General features: G+C 36.1%; 2 protein-coding genes across 5 annotated transcripts in view; one reads left to right on the top strand and one right to left on the bottom strand.

The window, feature by feature from the left end:
* Positions 1–12,317, bottom strand: part of DZIP3 (DAZ interacting zinc finger protein 3) — a 136,443-nt gene extending 124,126 nt beyond the window's left edge. For 3 of the 4 annotated variants that reach the window (XR_016392991.1, XR_016392992.1, XM_089910524.1), the window contains exon 1: positions 12,007–12,317. The gene's annotated coding sequence lies outside the window, so the exon portion shown is untranslated. The remainder of the gene's footprint in view (positions 1–12,006) is intronic. The other variant, XM_089910525.1, reaches the window with a different exon arrangement.
* A 65-nt stretch (positions 12,318–12,382) lies between these two features.
* The window catches only part of CIP2A (cellular inhibitor of PP2A), a 36,900-nt gene continuing 22,307 nt past the window's right edge, over positions 12,383–26,975 (top strand). The window contains exons 1-10 of the mRNA XM_022597548.3: positions 12,383–12,619; positions 17,397–17,544; positions 18,352–18,464; positions 19,305–19,399; positions 19,922–20,018; positions 21,235–21,357; positions 21,521–21,666; positions 22,050–22,125; positions 24,420–24,638; positions 26,154–26,313. Of these exons, the coding sequence (XP_022453256.1) occupies positions 12,518–12,619; positions 17,397–17,544; positions 18,352–18,464; positions 19,305–19,399; positions 19,922–20,018; positions 21,235–21,357; positions 21,521–21,666; positions 22,050–22,125; positions 24,420–24,638; positions 26,154–26,313 (1,279 nt within the window). The 5' untranslated portion in view covers positions 12,383–12,517. The remainder of the gene's footprint in view (positions 12,620–17,396; positions 17,545–18,351; positions 18,465–19,304; positions 19,400–19,921; positions 20,019–21,234; positions 21,358–21,520; positions 21,667–22,049; positions 22,126–24,419; positions 24,639–26,153; positions 26,314–26,975) is intronic.

The raw sequence follows: 26,975 nt of genomic DNA, 5'->3' as shown, positions 1-26,975 counted from the left end.
TCTATCTATCTCCATTAATAAGAGAGGTGGGATGTAAAGAACTCTTGCATATTTTCTAGTTCAGATATGAATGGATGTTGTGGATATTTCCTGAAAGAAAAAAAAATACTGAGGCAAAATAAATGAAAACAAAGAGGAATAGTGTATTATTAGCATATCTATTTATTTATATTGCTCTCTATTTAACTACCCCAAGACCAATTCTTCTAAAATTAGTTCCATTTGATCTCTTTTGCTGAGAGTTCAAGCCTCCAAACTCCATTGCCCTCTGTTAGACTGACTTCCCTTTCTGATCCCACTGTATATAAGCCCAGGAAGTGTTAGAGTGAAAGTAGGTAAAACTATTGCTTGGTGCTCTGGGGCAAAGAAAGAAATGATGAGAAAAAAGAAAAGAAAGTGGTAGCAATAGCATAAATAAAACAGACCTAGAGTGCCTTGCTGGCAAGCACAAGACAGGATAAAGTTTCTCATTTGTTGCCTCTAGACTGCTTATTTATTTCAGTAACTGGGTAGCCAGTTTCTCTAACAGCATATTAATATACACCCATAAATTAGATTGATAGAGCTTTTGGAGGGCCATTACTAAAAGGCAATTCAGCAGAGGTAATTCTTAAATCAAGAAACTATATTCCACAAGATCATTTGTAAGTCACCTGTTAAGAATTCAGATTGTATTTACTCAAAGGAACATTGTTTTAAATGAGGCCGAGTCTCCCAAAAAGTCAGAAAAAGCCAAAAACACACAGAGGGGAAGAAAGAACTGTAGGACCTGAACCATCCTAACCTTTAGGGTTGAGTATCCTATCATTAACAAACTTATGGGGAGGGGACAACTCAGTTCCTGGTGTAAGGGCTAAAAGAAGTTCTGAGGGGATCATCTGAAAAACAAGTATTCCTAATCATGATACTAGCTATTTTCTGTATTTGACTCACATCAGCTCTCAGTTACACAGAAAGGCTGGAGAAACAAGGGTAATTCTCCAACAATTCAATGTTAGCTGATACTTCTTAATCAAAACACAAGTGCAAAGATTCACACACACAGACCCACACTAAATTCCCTCATTTAAAATGGAGCTTTCTAACACCTCTTAGTTTCTTGCCCATCCCTAATAAAACACTTCTTGCTGTCAGTATGAATATAATTCACCTATTCAGAATCTAGTTCTGTACATTATTTTGTACTTTTAGTCTTATTTTAAAAACTCAGTATACAAAGTCATATGCCTATTAAAATTTGCATTCTCTATTCAAATACTGTTGAAATATACAACCTAGAGCCCATAATGAAGCAGAGAGAGGTTGGACAAACCTTGTTATTCTTTCACACTAAATCAGACCTGCTTCATTTCTTTAATAAAGCTGTATAGAAAAGGGCATGGCTTTGAGAATTGTAGGATTGTGATCAAACTTTTTCTTTTATGGTTTCCTTAACCTCCCTGGTTATTTTAATAAAAAGTAACAGGCATTATTTCATAGCCAGAGCATACAAACGTGTGCCTTTTCCAGACAAAACAATCCTCTCATTTTGAGAATTTAAAAGCTCAAACATGGATAATTCCCCTTCTAATAAGCTCTCCTTCATTTAGTAGCTGTTTGCACAGATCACAGTGAGGCCGAAGAGAAAGGAGGAAAATCCTCTGGCAACAAGGCAGAGAGGATGGAAGGCCTATGCTAAGCTATTCAGTGTTCAGCTTGAAAAAGAAAAGGACATAAAATTAATTAATCAATAAATCAGAAGCTATTTGGATCTGAATTAAGAGTTAAGAAAGGCTAATGGCTTTCTTTTTCAGCCTGCTTTAAAATACAACCTGATGTGAATCTCTGTGATGAAAAGTTTTCCAGAGAAGGATCATCAATCCCATCATTTCCCAGAAGCTGAGCTGGTACGTGTGGCAAGCCCTACCGGCAACAGCGGCAGCAGTAGCACTTTACAGCCTCTGCTGGGAATGAAGGTGTAAGTGCCTAGCAACAGAAAGGAAGTAGCCAGCCTGAAACGTTACCACTGTATTTCTGAAATAATCTGAAGCCCTTACCATTCTAGAAGAGGCTGAAGGAAACCTTTAAAACCAGTGTTAACATGGGAGAAATGGTGAATCCAGTTTCCCCTGGTGTATTCATTTCAACAGACTTTCCCTGTCAGCAGGAAACTTAACATTTACTCTGCCTTCCTGGAATTGAGAAACAGCTCTTCCGCAGGAACTATTCAGGTTCTGGCTGGTTGATCACAGGGCAAGTTAAAGTTCAGTGTCAATTTACAGCATACCTTTATCCACCAACCAAAATGATTTTATCTGCAGGCTGTTTTACTGGTTGAAAAATAAGGTACTGCCATCCATTTCTTGAAACAGTAAAATACCTTTCTTACTGCTCCCTCTGAGCTTCCAGTTACCACTTTTCCTCTTACCTAATGAAATTATAACAAGCTTTTTTTAAATTGTAAAGGCTTTTCTTTCCCTACTTTTAAAGCTGTGCATATTCACATCAAAGTAGGCACAGCTCTTGTTTATAATTTTTCAATCATTCATTTAAACATTTACCTTGTAGCACTCCTGTCACCTCCCTAAACTGTATATTATATAAGTACATTGCCTTTAAATCTACTCAAATGATCATCTTAAGTCACCTGACCAAGTTAGAGGCTCTAATTGGCCAACAAGGTTACATTTCAATGTGTGGGTGATGTTCCATGGTCCCATGAATTTGCTACCCTTGTCAGCTCTGGCACTTACATATCACACAATGCCAGGTGGGAAAAGTGAAAAGTATCAGTGTAAAAAACAGTAAAAATAAAGTTTGCTTTTCTCAGTGCTACTAGCTTGAAAACAAAATAATATACTTGGTATTTTTCAGGACAGGAGTCCAATTATTGAGAACTTTCCTTATGCCAACTAAAGGGTTTCTTGGCACTACTGACATTTGGGCTGGATAAATCTTGGTTATGCAAAGTTATCCTATGCATTTTTAGGATGTTTAGCAACATCCCTAGCTATCCAGTAGATGACAGTAGCAACTATCTCCCATCTCTCAGCCCCACTGTGACAAGCAAAAATGTCTCCAAATGCTGCCAAATGTCCTCTAGGGCACAAAATTCTCCACTGTTGAGAACTACCTAGCTAAATGAACGAGTTAAAATGAAAGGTTAATTAAAAGAACATATAACAGATTGTTTTCAGCAATAAAAATAGGACCATCCTGTTATTAGGTATCATGTATTATATAAACACAACAAATCATTTGTCTACAAGAAAGAAAAATGACAAAGTATCTCATTTAGTTTCCATCAATGTCAAAAGTAAGTTGAGAGGATGCATAGAATTGGTAGTTAAGAGCACAGAGACATTGGAGCCAGTCTGCAAGGGTATGTAAGTCAGCTTCGACACATACTTGCCATGCAACCTTGTGTGGAATTAACATCTCAGTTTCCTCATCTGAAAAATGTGGATAAAGATTATCCATGCTTCACAGGGTTGTTGTGAAGAGTAAATGTTTAAAACATGTAATTGAACAGTACCTGGCACATAGTAAGGACTATAAGTGTTCCTATCATCATCTTGATTTAATTTTGTTTAAATTTGTGGCAAAATTAGTTCACTTTTCTTACAATTCTCTACCTTAGAGAAAAGCTATTGTATGAAAAGGAATGGTAATAATGAGACTTTAAGAATTGGGACAAAAATTTTTTTCAAATATATCCCATATGGTACAAATGGCAGCTTAGTTTGCATATGTTCAGCACTTTGTATTTTTCACATCAGCACATATTCATCTGCCATATTCTTTAAACTGCATAATATGCCGTTGTTAAAAATTTATCATTTTACCAGACCACTATTGATAAATACATCATATCCAGTTTGTGTGTGTTTGTGGGTTTGCTTTTTTTTGCTATGATAAACAAAGTTGCAATAAACAATCTTGAACATGCAACTTGGTAAAATTTTTAAATCTATTTTAAAAGCTGAATTTACTATTTCAGCACTGAATTAAATGTACTCCAGAAGTTCATGGGTCTGTTAATAAAGAAAACCCTGATAATGCTACTTATCGCTTCTGCTAGATTTTACCAAAAGAATTCCAAAACACTCCTTAAAGTTGAGATGTGAGATGTTTTAGCTACATATGAGAAGTACAGTAACCAGTTCAAGGCTGAAAAAAATATGAAGAGGACATTTTCTAGGAATAACTCAAGACATTTTGATGGGAGTTCCTTAAAACCAAACTTTTAACCATTACTGATCTGACTATATCTGCTAGCCAAGCAGCAACAGCCATTCTCGATGGCTTTGAAAATAGTAAAGCAGGTGTTCTATGGCTCTAGCACTCTCAAAGTCTATTTCTCACATGTTAGATAGATGCAGGTAAACAAGAAGGGCTAGGGCCATCAGGTTAAACTCAAAGAATAACAGGTTGAGGTTGTACCATTAGTTTATCAGCTGTGTGAAGAATAGGCGAAATATACTGATTATTTCATTTTCTAATTTTCCATTAATTTCTTCCATTTTGTATTTGTTTAGGTTCTTGGCAAGGCCTCAAAATGAACATACCTAGGCAAGGGAGGCCAAAACACTATTTTCCCACAACGAAAAAATACATAGTTTGCTTAAGCAAACTCCAGGACTGAGAGACAATGGTTGGAAAATCTTTGCAAAAGTTATCAGAAACCAAACATATTTTCTGCCCCAAAATATCAGGGCACTCACTGTCCATCTCAGCTCTTGCTATTTAGCAAAGATCATTGTTAGCATTATCTGGCAGTTTATACCAGGAAGCAAGAAACTTGCAATGCATACCCAATGCCCCATATTTATAAATCTGCCAATATAGGGAACATCCTTGCCAAAATTAGCATCTTGTCTGAAGCAGGTATTTGATTCTCTTCAGATCTATTCAGTCACTATTCCTGGACTTACACAAGCAAACCTACAGAATATATACATTAATTTGTTAAAAATATATGGAATGTATTGTACCTACAAAAATATGCACAGGTTAGAATTTACCCGAAAAAAAGTTCCAACTATTAAACTACCCATCAGTTTCAGGTTATTTACAGATAGCACTGCCAAAACCATGCTGTTCAAAAATGTAGCTTGGACTGTTAGAAGGACCATATGTTACCCCTAAGCAAATTCTCCAAAAGCGGAATATTTTCAGCAATTTAAAAATATTATGTTGTCATAACAGTTGTTAGACAATAATGGGAAAAGAAGGAAACAAGACAGAATGTAAAGACATGACACGTGGAGATGATAATCAAGAATGGAATGGAGAATACAATATGTACTTGACTCTCCCACCAATGACCCTACCCAAATCCAACTTGATTCTCTGTCAAGGTTAAAGATTTTGGAGAAGTCCCCAATTTTTTTGATCACATACTTCTAAAGCAGTAAATTCTGAAGATATATGAATACACTGAAAATATATGAATAGCAATTCATTTATGCTATTCATGCTATTGTAGGTACTACTATAATATAAAATAAAAAAGAATGAGATTAAAATAAGCAAAAAGGGGCTTCCCTGGTGGCACAGTGGTTTAGAGTCCGCCTGCCGGTATGGGGGACACGCATTCGTGCCCAGGTCTGGGAAGATCCCACATGCCGCGGAGCGGCTGGGCCCGTGAGCCACGGCCGCTGAGCCTGCGCGTCCGGAGCCTATGCTCCGCAACGGGAGAGGCCACAGCAGTGAGGGGCCGGTGTACCGCAAAAAAAAAAAAGCAAAAAGTAAAGTTCTAATATTTGTTCCCACACCCTAACAGTCAGTTTCACATATCTCAGGTGTGCATATTCTACTTTGGACAGCCCTGTCTCAGAAAATGACTTCACATTTTAATTCAGGAAACAGATATATACCCATTTCATGAACTTGATAATATCTATTTCCTAAAAGACTAGAAATTTTAAAATGAGATATGCAAAGGGCCCTGCTCTGCACAAAGGAGGCTTTCAACAAATACTAGTTATAATTAAAAATGATTACCATACCTTAACTTAAAATAAAAGCATGTCATTTTCATCTTTACTTATCTGTAAAATTAGATTCAGAAACAATGGATAGTACCTTTTTTTTTTTTAAAAGGAAAACTTCTGATTTGGGGATATGAAATTAGATGTGAAAATGCGGGATAAAACATTTACCCAAATTATCCAAACCTTGTATTCTTAATCTAGAGTTGAAGTCTGTGAAATGTACATTAAAAAATCATGAACTGTCTGAAAAGTAAGAAAGTTAATTTCATGGTTTGGCAAATTAGCTTAATCATAATACTTGATAGTTGGGAGAGAAAACAGGAAGAAGAATAATTACAAAGGGAGAATAATTTTGGTTTATTTAGGTTTTCTGGCTTTGTGATGAAGGTTAACATTTCTGAAAATTCAGAGTTGACATTAACTGTGCAGACTGTTTCCTGGCTCTGTATAAAGGGTAAACTCAACTTAATATTAGTACATATTTGAATTGTTTTAACCATAGTGGGGACACAGTATCCAAATGACCCCATGCCTAGACCTCTGCCAATTTTCTACCACTGATTTCTTTGCCTTGAATCTTTGGAACCTGGGCCAATGGAATTTCCGTTCTGCTGTTTATGCCTATTGAATAAGCTCTTAGCTTTAGATTTGGCCTCATGCCCTCACTAGCATGGAATTCCCAGAGTCAGGAAATTTTTTTTTCTTTTTCTAAATCCCCTGCTACATCCCCAGTGCCTAGTACCTGGCATACTTTAAGCATGCAATATTAATTTAAAGAATGAAGCCACCCATCCTTCTGCATAGTTCAAGGCCTCTGAAGGCAGAAGTAAAGAGTGAACCTGTATGTAGATTAAGACTTCCTTCTTTGTTGACCTAGAGTCTTCTTTTAGAAGTCAAAGCAGCCCAGATACTGCAGCTAAGATGGATCCCTATAGACAACCATGGGGTCAAGATAGGTCGCCTGTCCTCCGGCAACTACTTCTCAGTGTTTTTTATTGGTTCTTCACATCTCTCCAACCTCTAAATACTTAAGTACTTTGGGGTTCAGTCTTTTCTATCCTACTCACCCTATATCATTTAGTCTCCAGGCTTTAAACTTTTATCTCTGGCCTTGACCTCTCCCTTAACTACAAATAATATATTCAACAGCCCAATCAATAGCTCCCAGATGTCTAGTAGACACCTTGTCATAACTGAAATTGAGCTCAAGATATCTCCCCTACCCCACAAAACAGCTAAAGCAGAGCTATGCAGCCAAGTCATGCCTTGATCAGACTAACTGCACTCGACCCACAGACCAAGAAATAAATGTTCATGGTTTTAACCACTGAGTTTTGAGGTGATTTGTTATGCAGCAAATACTGATCAATACTCCACCCTAACTAAAATTGCAATTCTCCATCCTGACTCTGATATTTCCTATCCCCCTTCCCTGTTTTTTCCTATACTGCACTTATTACTAACGTTAATATATTTTACTTATCTCTTTTTTTTTTGCTATATCTCCCATTAAAATAAAAGATCTACTTGGGTAGACATTTTTTGTCTATTTGATTCACTGCTGTACCCCCAGAACATAGAAAGGTACATGCCACTCAAGCTAGCATTAAATATATGGTGGGTAAATGAATTAACAGTCAGCTCTGTGTTCACACCTCTGATACAATTCCCTTAGTACAATATTCAGTATTCTACAAACTCTGCACATTCATCAAAAATACAGTTCATGACACATACAGTTCATGATACATACAGTTCATGAATCATACAGTATGATTTATCTAATATGACTTAAAACCTGGTAATGAGACATTAAAAAATTCCATTTTACTATTCAGCATTGAAGATATGCTCTTTTAAAGTTTTCCCAGAAGAAATAAAGGAGCTTCCCAGCCCTTGAGTTGTAAGCTCCTAAGCAAATTTTGCTTAACTCCCTTAAATGTGTTTCCTGAACTATAAATTAGGAAAAATACCTACATCAAATACAAAGAACAGACAGGAATAAAAATGTACAAAGAAGAGGGATTTCATGCCACTCCTTGATGAAGGAATTGGATACTTAACATTTTGCCTTAAGAAAATATTATGTGTTCCTACAGCATTCTATTTCTCTTGAAAAGCACTTATTCTGGTTTGCTACTTTCCCAACAGACTCTAAGACCTTTGAAAAATAACTAGCATTCAGTGAATATTTGATAAATGAATGAATATTAGCATTTAAAAAATATTTACCAGAATGATTAAAATAATTAAACTTTTTTTAACTACAATGCGGATGCTCACTTTAGCTACTGTCTTTTTAAATTTTTCTGGCATGAATAATCTTTAATAAAAAATATAGTATGGAAATATACTAAGTCTTCAACTTTTAAAAAATTATAAAAGGAACAAATAAAAGAAAAATATATTTATATGGATGAAATTTTTCAAGATAAAAGTAAAATTAGTGATTCTGAAGAAAAAAAAAATGTAATAAAACCAAAGTTGCTTCTTGAAAAGCTGAATAAAATAGACAAACCCCTGGAAAGCCCCACTAAGAAAACCGATAACATTATAATGAAAATGGAAATTCAAATCTACAAAGAAGAGATTAAGAGAATTATTGTATACTGATGTAACTTTACATCAATAAATTTTCAAATTTAGAGAAATAGTTGGTATGCTAAAAATTTTTATTTCCAAAGCTAACACAAGAAGATAGAAAAAATCATCAGATCAATAACCATATTACAAATTCAAATATTTTCTAAAGATCTACCACTAAATAAGCTATCAAGCTTGATTTTATAGGCCAGTTGTACGTAATCTACAAGGATCAAATGATTCTATTTGATTCTCATTATTCTACAGCATAGAAAAAAAGATGGAAAATTTCCAATTCGTTTTTCAAAAGTAACATACAATCCAAATTCCAGAAGAGTGAATAAAGAAAATTTATTTTAAATTCTCCCAAACATAAATATAAAATCCTGAATAAAATATCTGCAGCATAGCAAATATAAGGTTTGCTACTACTTCTTGTGTGACCTTGGGTAAATTACTTCACCTTGCTCTCAGTTTTTTCCGTCTGTAAAATGAAGATCATAATAGTACCTAAAGCATGACATTATAAAGATTAAACAGTTAAGTTCTTAGAACAGTGCTTGGCACATGGCAAATGCTCAATATGTGTTAGCTATTATTATCCTAAAAATAAAATCAATATAATCCACTGCATTATCATTTTAAAGGGAAAAATAAGATATATAAACATTTAATAATTTTTTTAGCAGACATTTCAGCAAATCTTTAAATAAAACTGGTATAAAGGGCAATCGCCAAAACATTTTAAAGAATATTTATCTCACGCCAATAGCACAAATTATACTAAGTGTTAAAATACTGGTCATTCCCATTCAATTAAGTAATAAGACTACGATGTTCAATATCATTATGATTATTCCATACTTTAAAGATTACACTAATGAAATAAAGTATAAGAACAAATATTGGAAGGGATGAAATTATTATTTGCAGATGATATATAGCTAGAAAATCTAAGAGAGGAAGCAAAACTGAATCAATGAGGAATTTTCATCAGTAGGCTGGATAAAAGATATACCAAAAGTCAGTTTCTCTTTTAACAGTAGCAATAACAAATAAAAAATTTATAGGAGAAAAAGAGAACCCACTCACAGTAACAAAAATTATATAATACCCAGGAATAAATTTAACGAAAATGGTACAAGACTATATGATAAGCTATATTAAATTTCATTGAAAATAAAATACAACCTGAATACTTAATATTGACTACCTCAGCAGTTTCTATATCTTCTCTATCACCCAACCTAGAAACTTGGAATCCCTTCTAGTTTCATCCCTCTCCTCACTCTTCACATTTGAAATCAGTCACTAAGTCCTGCCTATTTCACCTCATATATATTTCTCAAATTTGTCATCTTTTTGCTCTCCACTTCAATTATCTCAGCTATCCTTTGGAAAGATTCCAGTATATTAAATATTCTCCCTACTTCTGGTCTTATCCTCCTCAGAATCATAGCCTGTCTAGCTACCAGGGTAATCAATCTAAAACACAAACCTAACTAGATTAGGCCCCAGTTTAAAACCAGAGATCACCACTGAATTCAGGATGGAGTCCAAGCTCAAGGTTAATAAAGCCTTCAGTCATTTGGACCCAGCTTCGTCTCCTTCTCCTCCTTTCCCATCTTTTTGTGTCTTAAAACATGGCTCTGTTTCTCATATTAGGATACGCAAGTATCTCCGACAAAAGATACTTCTCACAGCTACCACAAGTGGTATATCCTACTAAATTTACATCAATTTTTGGTGAAGATTTTTTGAGAAAGACCTTATTTTACATTAAAATAAATACGGAACAGATGAAAAATTTGTGACTGCTCAAGTTAAAATGCAAGATTTCGAAGAAAGATGGCACTTAACAGCAAACAGCTTTGACCCTTTCCCTCAGGTCAAAATGGGGATAATCATGATACGTTTGTCATTATTAGTGAAAAATCTGACACTGCCAAACTGCTATCACTGTATTTGCCAAGGAACTAAGATGTAACTAATACTTGCTGAGAACATAACTATGCCAGGCAACTGTTCTAAATTCTTCGTTGGTTAACTCATTTTATAATAACTTGACATGATTTCATCTCTACTACTCTCACACTTGCTCTCTACTCCAGCCATAGTGGTGTCCTTGCTGTTCCTCACACACATTCTCAGGCTCCCATTTCAAGGCCTTTGCCCTTGCTATTCTATCTAGAAATCTTTCCCCTTAGAGAGCATAGGTCTCTTTTTCAACTCCTTGTAGTACTGATATTTCCTCCAATGTTGTTTTCTCTATCCTGACCTCCCATTTCCCTTCCTTTTAACCATAACTCTAGAAGAATAATTCTCTTTTTTCTCCATCTCGCTTTCTTTACTGTGCTTGTTATTTGTTTTTCTTTCCCCTATCAGAAGGCAATGGTAGGATTTTTGTTCTATGACAATAGGATTTTTACGTTATTCACTTAATCGAGTGCCTAGACCACTGCCTAGCACATTCTAGGCTCTAATTATTTACTGAAGGAACAACTTTATGAAACAGATACTACTGTTAGTCAAATTTTACTTTATGAAGAGACTGAAGCAGTGAGAATTTGCCTGTGATCCCATAGTAAAAGGCAGAGCTAGGATTTGTAAGCAGACAGCCTGGCTTCACTCTTTACCACAACTGCATGGTGCCTCTAATTTGTGCGGTGAATTCCATATGCACGATCTACTTAGTACATTTCCTTGATTAGACAGTTCCTTCCCAGCCGGTTCCCTGACTGGCAGGTTTAGCGCACTTTATACAGTCAATTGTTTACAGAATGAATAAATGCATAAATACATTAATTACCCAATGATTTACGCCTCAATTATTATTTTAAGCTTTCAGACTTAATTTTTAACTTAATATAAAAATAATTCCTGCCTTTAAAAATACAGTGACGTAGAATACTTTCTTTGAATTGACAAAACATGATTTCTGACAAATGGTTTAATTAAAAGGACGTGTACCCTATGCTTAAAATTCTATCCAAACTGGCTTTTAAAGCTTCATTCAACATTAGCATACATTAAGCAAAAAGCTCCAGAACCAAGCCTGTCTCATTTCATTATATATACATGCATAATATTATCTCTAATGAAAAACCGCGAACAGTGCCATTTCCTTAGACACCAAGATTTATAAAACAATCAACTACGCCAGATAAAAACAGCACCTTCACTTACAAAAACTGACGCTAATCAGAACACCCTCCGGAGCAACACTTGGCTCAGGAGTCACCTGGACCAGCTTTCTCAAACAAATTTGACAACCACTATTATAAGGGCATGACTAACTTTCCACCGAATCCGAATGGCCATAGGTTTACTCTAAGAAACAAACATTCCTGAGTAGAAGGGGTGGACAAATGAGCGGTTTTAAAAAGAGGCCCCTCCCAGGCCGCCTCAAAATCTAGAGCCCAAGATTCTCCTCCTCAGAGCTCCTCACCGTGTCTAGACTAGGGGGAAGCGACCATTTCTCAGGTAGAGGATGATGCACAAAGGAAAAACTGGCCATCCAGCGTGAAGGCCGAGGAACCAAACGCAAACAGACCGCACTGATTAACGGGGACCCCCCGGGCGTCCCACCGGCCCACCGCCCCTTCACAGGTGGAGCCGCAATTGCACTTCTCGCGAGATGTCTCGTCTTCACGGGATCTCGAACTGAAACCTCGCGGCTTTTCGGATCAGGGGGTCTAAAAGGACAACTCCCAGCCCGCCTCACGTACTCACAAAGGGCCTCGATCCCCACCTCACCCTCCCTCCACCACCACGCCCCTCCCCTCCCTTCCCTTCCTAGAAGGGTCCCTTCCCCAGGTTGCCCAGGGACTTCCGGAGCCCGACCGGAACCGGAAGCTTCTGGGAGCGAGTGGGTGGGGGCGGAAAATTTTTTAAAAAGCGCGGGTCAAGTTAGAGGACCGAGCTGTGGTAATCCCGAAGCGGGACTGTGGCGGGTCCTGATGGACAACACCGCCTGCTTGAAGTCCTTGCTTCTGACCATTAGTCAGTATAAAGCAGTTAAGTCGGAAGCGAACGCCACCCAGCTTTTGCGGCACTTGGAGGTGAGGGCTTTCGGGGTGGCGGACGAGACGGGCTTTCTCGTAGCCTTCGGTCACTTGGTGGCCGGGATGTAGTGGTCTCAGCCTAGAAAAGAAAGGACAGCTTGCTCCCTCCGCTGCCTTTTTGTATGGTAAAGATGGCTAAAGATTATCAGCTTTGAATTCCCACCCTCCTCTATCCCGCCCCAAGCCCCTCCGCGTTCAGCTGACTGCAGCAAGGGATGAGTAACTACTGATAGCCCTAGAAAGAGGGAGGTTGAGACAAAAGGTTGGGGGATTTAGGCCGTATTTGGAGTTGGTAGAGGAAAGAGCTAGAGCTGTTATCTTTTCCTTTGCTTCTCATGTTGGTTTTTCCATTGTAACAGAGCCTTCTCAAAATGTACAACAATTCTCGGAGGTGGAGGTCATGGGGAGTAACGATTAAAACTTGATTTACCCCTGTCACTAGGCAGTTTACAATCTGAACCTGTTGCTTACTGCTTTTATTTGAACTCATGTTGAACTCGGGCTTGAAAATTATTATTTAATCTTTCTCTGGATTAGGAAGCAATCTCCCTTACTAGTAATCACAGTTTTTCTTTACCAAAATTTATTGCTCAGTTTTTCAGTCCTAAAATGCTGAATTGTCACTTTTCTGTTAGTTCCTGGTGATTTGCATCTAGAGTGTACTTATCTTATGCTAAAAGTTATAATCACAGCTTTCTGTGATCCTATTTGTTTTTAGGCTCTTAAACTCCTGCTGTCATTTGTTATGCATTCAGGGAATTCCAACTAATAATAACCTCAGTTTAATAAAAAGTAATTAAGCTCAATCAAAGCTTATTTTAATTCTCTGTCGCAGCTTCTGTTAACATAGAATTAAAGTTCTCTCTGTCGCAGCTTCTGTTAACATAAAATTGAACGTAATTTTTAAATATATTATTTGTTTTATTAACCTTACGATAAAAGGCTAAATTACCAAAGGTTTGCAGAATACTACAGAGAAGGCAACAGTGAATGGCACAGCAACATCAGCCTTTGTTGTGACTGTAGTGCACTAACTGTGAATTTTTTCAAGCTTCACTGGTGCTCCTCTTCTTACCACTTCAGGAGCTTATCTCTTAACACTTTTCTTTTTTCATTCATTACCTCAACAAATCCCTACAAACCTAACAATGAAGGTGTTAGCTGTTAAATAAATGCTAGGGCTTTGCTTCTTAATGAGGATATAACAGTGCACTAGTGGACTCCAGAAGCCACAGAATAATCAGAGCTGTCAGTTTTATTTAAGAATTTGGAGTTAGGAAATTTAGATTCTAATCTGAAACATTACCTGTCTTTGAGAGTAAACAGTTGTGTTGTGAATCTGAACAGGGTGTTATCATGAATTGAAAGAGACTTCAAAGAAATTTGAGGCTTGGAGATTGGCTTCTTGGTACTGTGTTCCCAAAGTTTTCAAGAGGTTTACCAAAAATTCTTCTGCCATTTAATTGAGAGATAACATACATACATTACATAAAGTGCATTAATCTTAAGTGAAGAGCTTGACAGTTTTTTTTAAACATAAGTGTACACTCAAGTAGCTACCACCTGTCGTATGAGACATTTCCAACACCCTATAAGTTTTTCAACTATCCCTAAAGTTTCAGATAAGTGGATTAATATGTACGTTTGTGTCTGGCTTCTTCCTCTCAATCTGTAAAATTTATTCACGTGGCCCATGTGCCAGTATTTCATTCTTTTTTATTGCTATTTAGAATTCCACTGTACAGAGGTACCACAGTTTATATATATCCTGTTCATGAGCATCTGGGTTGTTTCCAGTTCTGGGTGGAATTATGAGTAACTCTGTTATAAACATTTTTACACATTTTTTTGTGGATGTATGTATTCATTTCTCTTATATACCTCATAGTGTAATTGTTGGGTCTTGGGGTAAGTTTATGTTCAGTTCTGGTTAAAACACCAGTTTTCCACAAGTTATACTGATGTATCCTCCCACCAGCAATATGTGAATTTTGCTGTCATTCATCCACACCACTCCTTGGTGCTCTCAGATTTTTAAATTTTAACTCTTTTGGTTGACAGTATTAATGGTGAATGTTTTTCATGAGACCTCATGAGAGCAACCTGAGAGCAACATCTGAGGATACAAAGGGTGATAGATGGTTATCATGTGAACGATTATTCACTCTGCTATCCTGCTGCACTATTTTTGTCTTGCAGAACCTTAGCTTTGGATTTTTTTTATGATCAGCAGAGCTGAGCTGGTATCATTTTTTTTTTAATATAAATTTATTTATTTATTTATGGCTGTGTTGGGTCTTCATTGCTGCATGCAGGCTTGGGCTACTCTTCATTGCAGTGTGTGGGCTTCTCATTGCGGTGGCTTCTCGTTGCGGAGCACGGGCTCTAGGCGCGCGGGCTTCAGTAGTTGTGGCACGTGAGCTCAGTAGTTGTGGCTTGCGGGCTCTAGAGCGCAGGCTTAGTAGTTGTGGCACACGGGCTTAGTTGCTCTGTGGCATGTGGGATCTTCACAGACCAGGGCTCGAACCTGTGTCCCCTGCATTGGCAGGCGGATTCCCAACCACTGTTCCACCAGGAAAGCCCTGGTCTCATTCTTGACGGTGTTTCACAGCACTAATCTTATGTAATGATTATGGAGCAGGGATGCAGGAACAGTGAATCCCAGTTGTACCACTGTCTATTATGTGTGCCTCAGTTTACTCATCTGTAAAACAATTAGTACAGGTTTATTATGAAGCTGAAAGGAATTAACATACATAATGTACCTAGAACAATAGCTAGCCCAGAGTAAGTGCTAGAGTATTAGTTATTACTGAAATAAGTCCTATTTGCATTAAAACATTCAGTGTGTATGAGTAAAGAGGAAAATATCCAAAGTGATTTTTTTTTATTTTACCTTATAATAAATAATTATTATATCTTAGAATACTTACGTTGTTGAAATACAGGTCCAATCCTTAGGGAAATTGTATTTAAAGCAGAAGATGTCTTAATATTTTAGAGGGCTAACTGTATAAGCAGGCAAAAGGGCAATGCTCAGAAGGTTCCTTACCTCAAAATATTTACTATCATTATCTAATTTCACCTTTGGACCTGTTTTTTCAGTCTGATAGACTTTTACTTTAATGTTAAAATACATACTCTGTGGGAAGAGATATTCTGAAGATCTCTTATCAGCAAAGCTTTACAAGAAAAACTGACATCTGGGCGAGGGTATAAAAGGGATATAGAAAAGAAAGAAACAATTCTGATTATAGTCTTTTTTAAAAAAAGTCTTTTAAGAATAAAAACGTTTAGGGCTTCCCTGGTGGTGCCGTGGTTGAGAGTCCGCCTGCCGATGCAGGGGACGCGGGTTCGTGACCCGGACCGGGAGGATCCCACATGCCGCGGAGCGGCTGGGCCCGTGAGCCATGGCCGCTGAGCCTGCGCGTCCGGAGCCTGTGCTCCGCAACGGGAGAGGCCACAACAGTGAGAGGCCCGCGTACCGCAAAAAAAGAATAAAAACGTTTAGAACAGATTTAATCTAATCTTAAAGTAAATGATTGTTTTTTTATATTTATAGAAAAGATTTTCTTAATAATGAATAATATTCATAAAGCATTTTGAAAGTAAGTGGCTGTCTGACAACTGTTCCCAGCCCTCATCCCAGCTTACCCTTTCAGGAGGTGGTGCTAGTAGGCGGTAGGTAGTACGTTTATAGTGTTATGAGAGGAGTAAATAGTGAAATAACAAATAATAAAATTTTTTAATTCCTGACCTGCCTACTCAAAAAAAATTTTTTTAACTTCTTCTTTGTGATCTCTAACTTCTGGGCTTAGGTACTGTCTGGTAGGGAGCAGAAGGAATACTCACATAGTTAATGCCATGAATAATCCTTTGGATTTAGCTGCTTTCCACTTTCCATTTGCCTCCCTCAAAGAAGATGGAATTCATTTATTCGGTAAATATATTGATAGTAGAATGCTGATTTGTAGTCTATGCCTTCATGGAGTGATCAATGTAGTGGGGAGGATACGTATTGCTAAGTTGGCAAAAGCTTGCTGACTTAGCAAATAAAAGTGTAATGTACTATAGGATAGTATAACAGGCAAACCTAACCTAGTTAGTGGAAGAGGATTAGAGAAAGCTTAGTGGAAGAAACAAAATTGAGACTGGAATGATTACGTTAGTTAGTGAGTGAAGGGATAGGTGATCTTCCATGCAGAGGGAACAACATGTATAAATTTTCTAAATTGGGAAAGAGTGTGGCAATGGCACTTTGGAAGAACTGGATTTTTATTTGAAATGGAGAAGTGAAAATTGCCAATTCTTAACTAACACATTTTTTCTTTTTTTAATATTTTCTTTTTTTAAAAAATTATTTTTTGTCCCTCATGACTTTTAAAGAGGGCTCTTTTTTGTTTTGTTTTGTTAATTTATTTTTGGCTGTGTTGGGTCTTCGTTGCTGCGCGCGGGCTTTCTCTAGTTGCGGTCAGCAGGGGCTACTCTTGGTTGCAGTGCGTGGGCTTCTCATTGCAGTGGCTTCTCTTGTTGTGGAGCATGGGCTCTAGGCACGCAGGCTTCAGTAGTTGTGACACATGGCCTCAGTAGTTGTGCCTCACGGGCTCTAGAGTGCAGGCTCAGTAGTTGTGGCACACGGCTTAGCTGCTCCGCGGCATGTGGGGTCTTCCCAGACCAGGGCTCGAACCCGTGTCCCCTGCCTTGGCAGGCAGATTCTTAACCACTGCGCCACCAGGGAAGCCCTAACTAACACATTTTAATGACTCTTTTCTAGGTAATTTCTGGACAGAAGCTCACCCGATTGTTTACATCAAATCACATACTACCAAGTGAATGCTTAAGTTGCCTTGTAGAGCTACTTGAAGACCCAAACATAAGTGCTTCACTGATCTTAAGTATCGTCAGTTTGCTATCTCAACTAGGTAATGTATTAGTTTCTCTTTTTTATTTTTTAGAAGATGTATGAATTTAGTATTTTTTTAAAGGACAGATTTAGTTATAGAATCTTTTGGAGAATGATTCACATTCAAAAGATTTCTTCATTGCAGCACCTATCAGAACTATTTTGTATTGTGGATCTCTTGAAAAGGGAAAATTATATGCAGCCTTTCTTAAGATTATTAGAACAAAGAATCTGAAGCATATCAAGGGTTCAGTGGTCTACAGAAAAGAATGTACCTTGGGAAATGCGGGCCTATTTTTGAATTAAAAAAATATGCATGTACATAATGTCAGTGTGAGCTACAGCGCTCTGGAAAGTCATAGCTAGTGATCAAAACATCATCCTTTTTTGATAGACTACACTGAACTTAGAGCTAAGGCTAAAAATGCAAGTGTTACTTTTTCTATTTTTCCCTACCTTACCTTTAGTTTTAAAATTTTCATTCAGTGGTTACTTTATTCTTGATTTGTGTTTGGGGGTGGAGGGGAGATATTTCTCTGTGTGATTATAAAATTAATACATACTTATTTAAAAAAAAAAAAAAACCCAGTGATACAGAAGTGATAACATAGAGCAGCATGTCCAGTAGATGATGAAAATGTTCTATGTCTGTGTTGTCCAATATAATAGCCACCCTGGTTAAATTTCTGAATTGGAAGGTGTTTGTAAACAAAATAGCCATATCATATTTGATATTTTTATATAATGGTAAATTTAATATGAAATAAATTTTAAATTATTATTTATAAAAATGATCTATCTTGTGTCATTTTATTTTAACTTACAGCTGTAGACAATGAAACCAGAGACTGTCTTCAGAATACGTACAGCCTGAATAGTGTGCTGGCAGGAGTGGTTTGTCGGAGCAGTACTTGCCACAATGATTCAGTGTTTTTGCAGGTATGTACACCCACACAGTACTTTCCACTTAATGCTCATTCTTCCTTCCTTATTTTCCGATCAAAATTGATAGTATCTATCGTAAACTGCTGGCTTACAGTGTACTATATGCTGGTATAATACCGCATGATTAGGCACAGTTCTCACCATTAATAAATTTAAAAGCTGGTTGGTCACACATGTACTACTATTTAAGAGTTTCTAAAGAAGAGAATTTTATTCACATCTTGCACTATAATTTAAGAAAAATCCAGATTATGACTATTTTGACAGGCTTATAAATACAGATGTCAGCTATTCATATTAAAATTGTAATTTGAGTTGGCACATGTCTCAATCTATTGAGGAAACATTCTACAAAAACTGAAGCTACAGATTTGGTATTATTTAGCATAGACTCAAAGCTCTTATACCCATAATATTTCTCAACCTAATATGCCATCAGTTGTAAGAAAGAAAAACAGTGCAAGTTAAACTGACATGCAGTTTTAAAGATGGTAAAATAAGAAAAATATCTATCTTAGAATTGATAGAATATGTGTTTCAACTTGCATATAAGTTTAAGATGATTAAGTGAGCCAGGTTGATGACAAGATGCGGTTTGAGATAGAATATATAGAAATGTGTGAATCAGGAGATGAACTCTAAGGTCTAATTACTTGTGTGTGTTTAAGATCTCATTACATGTGAAGATAGAACCTTTTTAAGATATGGAAAAGTTCTTGCTCTAAATGCCTCCTAAAATGGTTACATGCTCAGAATATGCACAGGAGTTCATTCTTTTGAGCACACAAATGTGTTTTTATATGTTTACATTCACTGCTATTTTCTTATTCTCAGTGCATTCAGCTTCTGCAGAGGTTAACATATAACGTCAAAATTTTGCATTCTGGTGCCAATATAGATGAATTAATTACATTCCTGATTGATCATATGTGAGTATGCAACCAAACATGTAAGCAAATAATCTGGTTTAACTAAAACCGTGTAATAGTTCTATTTTTCTTAAATAAGTTTTTCCAACTTTTTAAACTGAATGAGGCTGATTCTTATTTATTCCTCTTAGATGATTTCAAGGATCAAGTGGTGTAAAGCAGCTTTAATTTTTATAACAAAAATTTATGAAATGAATTGATTGAGACAGAAAAACTTATTGAAACTGAAAATTATGTTTATATTTAATTTTATTGACCAAAGAATATACTGATAAGATAGCACATGGTTACTCTGACAATTATTTCTATATTTGTATGCTGCAATTGAGTAGGATCATTTAGTTTCAAAACATGAAATAAATGATCAGTACTATTCAAAGCTTGGCAGTCTTCACATGTTAATCAGATTTTTCTTTGCTTAGAAAAAGGAAGGAATTTAAATGTGTAAATGACTATATAATTTTGAGTAATTTAGAAGGAACCTAATGTTTTTATCTTTTATTATTTTTCTTAAAACAACAGTCAGTCTTCTGAAGATGAGTTGACAATGCCTTGTCTAGGATTATTGGCAAATCTTTGTCGGCACAATCTTTCTGTTCAAACACACATAAAGACTTTGGTAAGAAGTTTATGAAATGTTTGTCTCTAGTTTTGTGGTGGGCTCTATGCTTAAAGAAAATTTTTTTCACCTTTTTCTTAAAAAAAATTTTACAAGACTTCTCCTGTGTTATCCAGCTGACCCATCAAAGTTAACAAAGAGTCATACTGACATATAAATAACTTGACGTTTTCCAACCTTCATATATGTTTAATTAAGACAAGTTAAGAGTTAATAAAAATGTTAAATACTAAAAGTTTTTCTTCTCCGTAGCATCCCATTATTTGTCATATTGAATAATACAAGAAATGCTAAATTATTTTGTGCTGATAGAAGGGAGACACGGGGCTTCCCTGTTGGCACAGTGGTTGAGACTCCGCCTGCCAGTTCAGGGGACACGGGTTCGAGCCCCGGTCTGGGAAGATCCTACATGCTGCAGAGCAACTAAGCTCGTGCGCCACAACTACTGAGCCTGCACTCTAGAGCCCGCGAGCCACAACTACTGAAGCCCACGTGCCTAGAGCCTGTGCACCGCAACAAAGAGTAGCCCCTGCTCACGGCAACTAGAGAAAAAGCCCACGCACGGCAACGAAGACCCAGCACAGCCAAAAATAAATAAATAGATAGATAAATAAATTTATTTTTTAAAAAGGGGAGATATGCCATTGGCAGTTGCATTTACCTCACTCTTGTATTTCCACAAAATCAATTACAGCTCTCCCAGAAATATTTATGAGTAAGTGCCTAACATCACTACCAGTACTCGAGATAAGTGAAGGCACTCAAGTGAAGTTAACTGAACTACTGTTAAAAATATATTAAATCAGGAAAGTTCATTGATTCTTTAAGGTGCTTTGTGAACAGTTCCCTTGCTATGCAATATTCAGTATTACTTGTTTTAAATTAAATAATATCTCATTTGTTCATGTGCTGGATTTTTCTGACCTGGTCTTGTTTTGTTGGTGGAGGTTATTTTGAGCCATGGAACTGTTTGAGGAAGGTAAACATTTGCTCATAAACCCATGACTACACACTGCTCTTCACTTAGATTGTACCTGTCCATACTACTGTAAGCAATATGTAAAAGTATCATCTTACTCATTCCTTGAATGATCTCTTAAGTTGATAATGTTTAATAAAAGTTTACCTACTCTGTGTAAGATATACTTTCTAAAACAAAATGTAAGACTTATAATTTTTTTATTCTAATTTATTAAAAAATTTTTTTCTTCCTCAGAATAATGTGAAATCTTTTTATCGAACTCTTATAAGCTTCCTGGCCCATAGTAGTTTAACTGTGGTTGTGTTTGCACTTTCAATATTATCCAGTTTGACATTAAACGAAGAGGTTGGAGAAAAGGTAAGTTTTTTTGGTTTTTTTTTTTCTTTTTTGCAATTTACGAAAATAATTCTGAAGTTTATATTCTCTGATACTTTAAAAGTCATTGAGACTCTTTGTTGAGTTTTAGGATGGTCAACTTAAATTTTTTTGTATAATATACTTTTCCTGATTTGTTTTTAAGCTGTTCCATGCTCGAAACATTCATCAGACTTTTCAACTAATATTTAATATTCTCATAAATGGTGATGGCACACTAACTAGAAAGTATTCAGTTGATCTACTGATGGATCTTCTTAAGAATCCTAAAATTGCTGATTATCTTATCAGGTATGGTTCTCTGACAAATTTTAGGACTTTTTTTTTAAACCAAGATGTACTTGTAATAAACAAAACTGCCTTTTTAGATTTAGTAAACTTGTACTCTACTGATTCGCAATAGACTAAAATCAAAATGTTTTCATGTGCTTTATTCCCATTCTTTTTGCTCTCCTGACTTGAAATGTAAAAGTATAACAAGGGTGTGTGTGTATGTTTCAGTCTTTGTCTTAGGTATATAAGGTTGTGTCATTCTCCAAAATATACATATCTTGATTAATCTGTTTCAAAACCAGTTTTACATCTGAACAGTATGATTTATTTTATATAAAAATCATTTTTAATGTATCAGTTTCATAATTATCACTTGATGTGTATTTTTATTTTGAACCTAGGTATGAACACTTTTCTTCATGTCTTAATCAAGTATTAGGTCTTCTTAATGGAAAAGATCCTGATTCTTCTTCAAAGGTATATAAAAACACAGCTTTTCGTTTTAAAGTTTTTAAAAACTATAATGTGCAGAAAAATCTAAGTGCATAGATCTCTGAACCTTTACAAAATGAACACAGCCGTATAACCAGTATCTAGAGCAAGAAACAGAACATTACCGATACTTTGGAACCCTCCTTGTATCTTCATAAACTGGCATAATCCCTTTGGAAAACTGTTTCACGGTGCCTGTTAAACACATGTACAACCTATGACACAGATATTCCACTCCTAGCTATATAGCCAGTAGAGACATTTCACCAAAAGACATGTAGAAAATGTTAAATAGAAAATGAAAGTTTAAAACTGGTACTATTTACAGAGCAGGAAAAGATATCTACAATACATATATTGAGCAAAGGACTCTTATCTAAAGTGTATCATTTAAAAATTTGTACCTATAAAGGAGGAAAAACACTGAACCCAAAAGATAACCTGAGCAAAAAAAAAAACCGTGAATTGGTCAATAAATATGAAATGGTTGCTCAACTTTATTAATCTTCAGGGAAATGCAAATTTAAATGGTAATACAATACCAGTACATACCCACCAGATGGTCAAAATTAAAAATGTGGATAATATCAAGCATAGAGAGAATGTAAAAAATATAAAGAGAGTGTTGCTGTACTCATGGGCCAAAAATTGGTACAGCCATTTATGAAAACGTATTATCTACTAACATCGGACATATGCAACTATGACCCAGCAATTCCACTCTTAAATATTTACCCCAAAGAATTGAATACTTGTGTTCACCAAAAGACATGTACAAAACATAGCAGTACTGTTACCAATAGCCAAGAATTGTAAACAACCTAAATGCCATCAACAATGGAAATAAACTGTAGTATATTTATACATTGGAATACTATAAGCAATGAGAATGTGTGAAATGCAGCTGCATGCGAAAATATGAATGAATCTCACTAAGATAATGCTAAGCTAAAGAAGCCAGATGTAAGAGTATACACTATAAGATTCTATTTATATATAAAGTTCCATGTGAGTTTTTAATATAAGTTGGCAAGCCGATTGAAAAATTTATACAGAAATGCAAAGATCCAAGAATAGCTAAGGTAAAATTGATCTCTGGTGTCAGAAATCTGATGTGGAGTAGTGGTTGGGGCATTGTCTGGGAGGGGACACAAGGGGACTCTGGAGTTTTAGTGGAATTCTCTTTCTTGACCTAGTTGCTAGTTATATATGTGTATTCACTTTGAGGAAAACATCTAGCTTTGCAGTAGCAATTGATATGTTTACTTCCCTGTATGTTATACTTACAGAGAAAGTGTAAATGAGAAAGTATTTGCTTGTATGTGCAGAACGTATCTCTGGTAAGATAAATAAGAAACTGGTAATATTGTCTGTTGCTTCCAGAGAGTGTAGTTAAAGGTCAGGCTAGTACCTTTGACTTTGGAACCAAAAGAATGTATTATCTATTCAAAAACAAGTACTACAATTTATATTTAAAAGAGAATAAGTCAAAGAGTTTATCATATGTAACATAGTAAATGCTAATGGGCGGCATTCTGTTAAAAGCAGACACTATCAGGTTGATTAAAACACAGATCCCAATTGTATGCCATTTATAAGAAACAGATGAAGAAAGGTAGAAAATAAGTGAGTAGGCAAAGAGGTACCAATAATTTTTTTAAATGATAGGTTGGTAGTAAATGAAATACGGTAGAATTTAACTTAACAGCTAGTAAACAAGTCGATGTGGGATGCTATGTAATGGAATAAGGTTCAGTTATGAAGCAAGGAAGAAATGAAGTAGAATAGGGAGGCAGGCTAAGGGGCTGATTGCCACACTGTGTAAACAATATGGAAGTAGCCATCCTTAAGCTTTTAAAGCTATGGGATGCCACTTTTAAATATTATCCTAAAGTATGCTTTATAGCAGTTCTTAAATCTTAGCATGATAGCAGGTATTCTTAATTACTAATTTTATTTTTTCATTTTTGAAGCAACATGTTTGTGCTGAAAAAAAATTAAGTACTGTAGAAGGTATATAAGATTAGTTGAAGTTGCCCTTTCTTCTTTGGCTCTCACAATCCTGTTATTAGAAGTAACTACCATTAACAAATTTATTTGTAACCTTCTGGAACCTAGTGACACATTTTGAAAAATAATACTTGGAAAAATTGGAAGCAACTTTTAATTTTTACTTTATTTTCTTTAAAAATGTATATCATTTCCAGCTTCATTTTTCGGTTGCTTTGTGCATTCAAGTCTAATGAAATTGACATTAATGAAGGCTTTATATTGCACAGGTTTTAGAGTTACTTCTTGCGTTCTGTTCAGTGACTCAGCTGCGCCATGTGCTTACGCAGATGATATTTGAACAACCTCCATCTGGCAGTACCATTCTGGGAAGCCGTTCTAAGTGTTTAGAACCTCCTGTAGCTCTACTTCGTTGGTCAAGCCAACCTTTGGATGGATCAGAAAACTGTTCTATTTTAGCACTGGAGTTGTTCAAGGAACTATTTGAGGTACTAGAGTGATTAACAAATTGACTTTTCCACTTTTATGATTCTCAGTGAACAGTTTGTTTTGTAAAATGTTCATAATAAACTTCCAGTTGTTCATACACTTCAGGAAAACTTCTCAATTACTAAACTCCCTACCATTCAGCTACTGAATTCCTTTTTTCTGGCAAGGTCACAAATATTAGCGAGAATTTTGTTTGTTTGTTTTCTCACTAAATAGCATATATACTCCTTTCAGTATAATAAGTAAAGGTATTGACTAAGATTTGTATGGGTTGTTGGTGAATGACTGTGCTTCTTTCAGTAGTCACATTCTGTCTCTCCATCTCAATAGATACTGTCTACTGTCTTTATGGAATGGATATATAGAACATTGGATTAAGTCAGTCAAATAGAGTGGAGCATGCCAGGTACTTAGGATATAGACAGAAATCCTTTCCATAGAGGCCTTTACATTCTGGTAGATTCTACTCTCTAGGTCATTTAGTATTCTGTACTATTCTCCCTGTTTTTTTTGTGGTACGCGGGCCTCTCACTGCCGTGGCCTCACCCGTTGCGGAGCACAGGCTCCGGATGCGCAGGCTCAGCGGCCATGGCTCACGGGCCCAGGCGCTCCGCGGCATGTGGGATCTTCCCGGACCGGGGCACGAACCCGTGTCCCCTGCATTGGCAGGCGGACTCTCAACCACTGCGCCACCAGGGAAGCCCTCTCCCTGTTTTTATACCCATTCTGTCTACCCCAGTATCTTAGTAGAATGTTTACCCTCTCATGACTGGATCCTGTGCACAAACCAAAATGTTTATGAGTGATTAAATATATTTGTTAAGGATTATGCACAAATTATTGTTTCATGTTGATCTTGACTGTTAACAGTTTTTGCATTTAAAAAGTGCTTTGAGATTCTTGATGGGAATTATTTGTGGTTGTGAAGTATTAAGACCAGTGTCTGTTATTTAGTTATTGTAATTACATTTAGCAAATTCGGGATATTTGTTTTCAGTACATACTTTTAATTTAGAATAATTTTTAAATCACAGATACAGTCCACTTTAATAAGTCTTGTTTGCATTCGATTAACCCAAAACCTTACTGTTCCATTTGAGAAAAAAGTCATCATAGTCCTCAAAACTGGATAAAAGGGTAGATTTTAAATCGGAGACACAGGTCAAAGAATTTTTAAAGTAATTACAGTTGACCTTTGAACAACATAGGTTTGAACTGCTTGGGTCCATTTATATGTGGATTTTTTTTCAATAGTAAGTACTACAATACTACACAATTCAGGAGGTTGGTTGAATCCGTGGATGCAGAACCACAGATACAGAAGGCCAGGGCCAACTAAGTTGTACTGAGACTTTCGACTGCATGGTGGGGTCAGCGTCCCTAACCCTTACATTGTTCAAGGATCACCTGCATAAGAAATTTAAAGAGTGTTGCAGTTCAGTGATGACCGTTTATGCATTCTGTATTCCATCTCTGTTTTTATTTTTAATCATTGGTGGTGGTTAATTCTCCAGGATGTCATAGATACTGCTAACTGTTCCTCAGCTGACCGTTTTGTGACCCTTCTGCTGCCTACATTCCTTGATCAGCTTCAGTTCACAGAACAAAATCTAGATGAGGCTTTAATAAGGAAAAAATGTGAAAGGATGGTCAAGGCCATTGAAGTTTTGTTAAATATCCTTCAGTATAAACATGGAAACTAACTACTTATTTTTTTAGAATTGTATTTACTGCATTTTTGTCTTTATAATTTTGTCATTTCTCATGCTTGAATCTGTTCAGAATTACTGAACTCAAGTTTAAACTTACAGACCTGATATTCAAGGATGAGTCTCTTAAAAAGTTATCTAGACTTTTTTCCCTTTATTTTTCTGTGTAAAACTTTTAAGCTAAAGAATATTTCCAGAAATGCTCTTTAAACTTGATCTGTACATTTTTATCATAATTTGAGATTAGGAGATATATTCTAAAATAACTACTCTGATACTCTCTTTTGATGCAAATTGTTGCCCCTGGATGATGTGTGGTGCCATTCTTTGATGGAGTGTATCAGAGAAGAAAGAAAGATTGGTAGTTATTATTTTAGCTTAGTTTTTTAGCTTGTGTTTTAAAAATTAACACCTCTATAAATGTTTCAATAAAGATGACATTAACACTTGGTTATAAAAAAGATAACCTTGTATTTCAGAGCAACAAGAATTTGCTCAACTTTTTCCTGCCCTAGAGCAAACTCTGCATCTCTTTAATCTCTTCTCTGAGCTGCTGCTTCTTAATTTTTCTCTTTCTTGATGGCGGTGATTCTCAACTCTGGCTATGTATTAGAATAATGTGGAGAA

The sequence above is a fragment of the Delphinapterus leucas genome, chromosome 4 (genome assembly GCF_059928025.1).
Source record: "Delphinapterus leucas isolate spDelLeu-1000000601 "Yukka" chromosome 4, BTC_Dleu_Yukka2, whole genome shotgun sequence".
Classification (NCBI taxonomy): Eukaryota; Metazoa; Chordata; class Mammalia; order Artiodactyla; family Monodontidae; genus Delphinapterus; species Delphinapterus leucas.
This window is presented reverse-complemented; position numbering and strand designations above follow the sequence as displayed.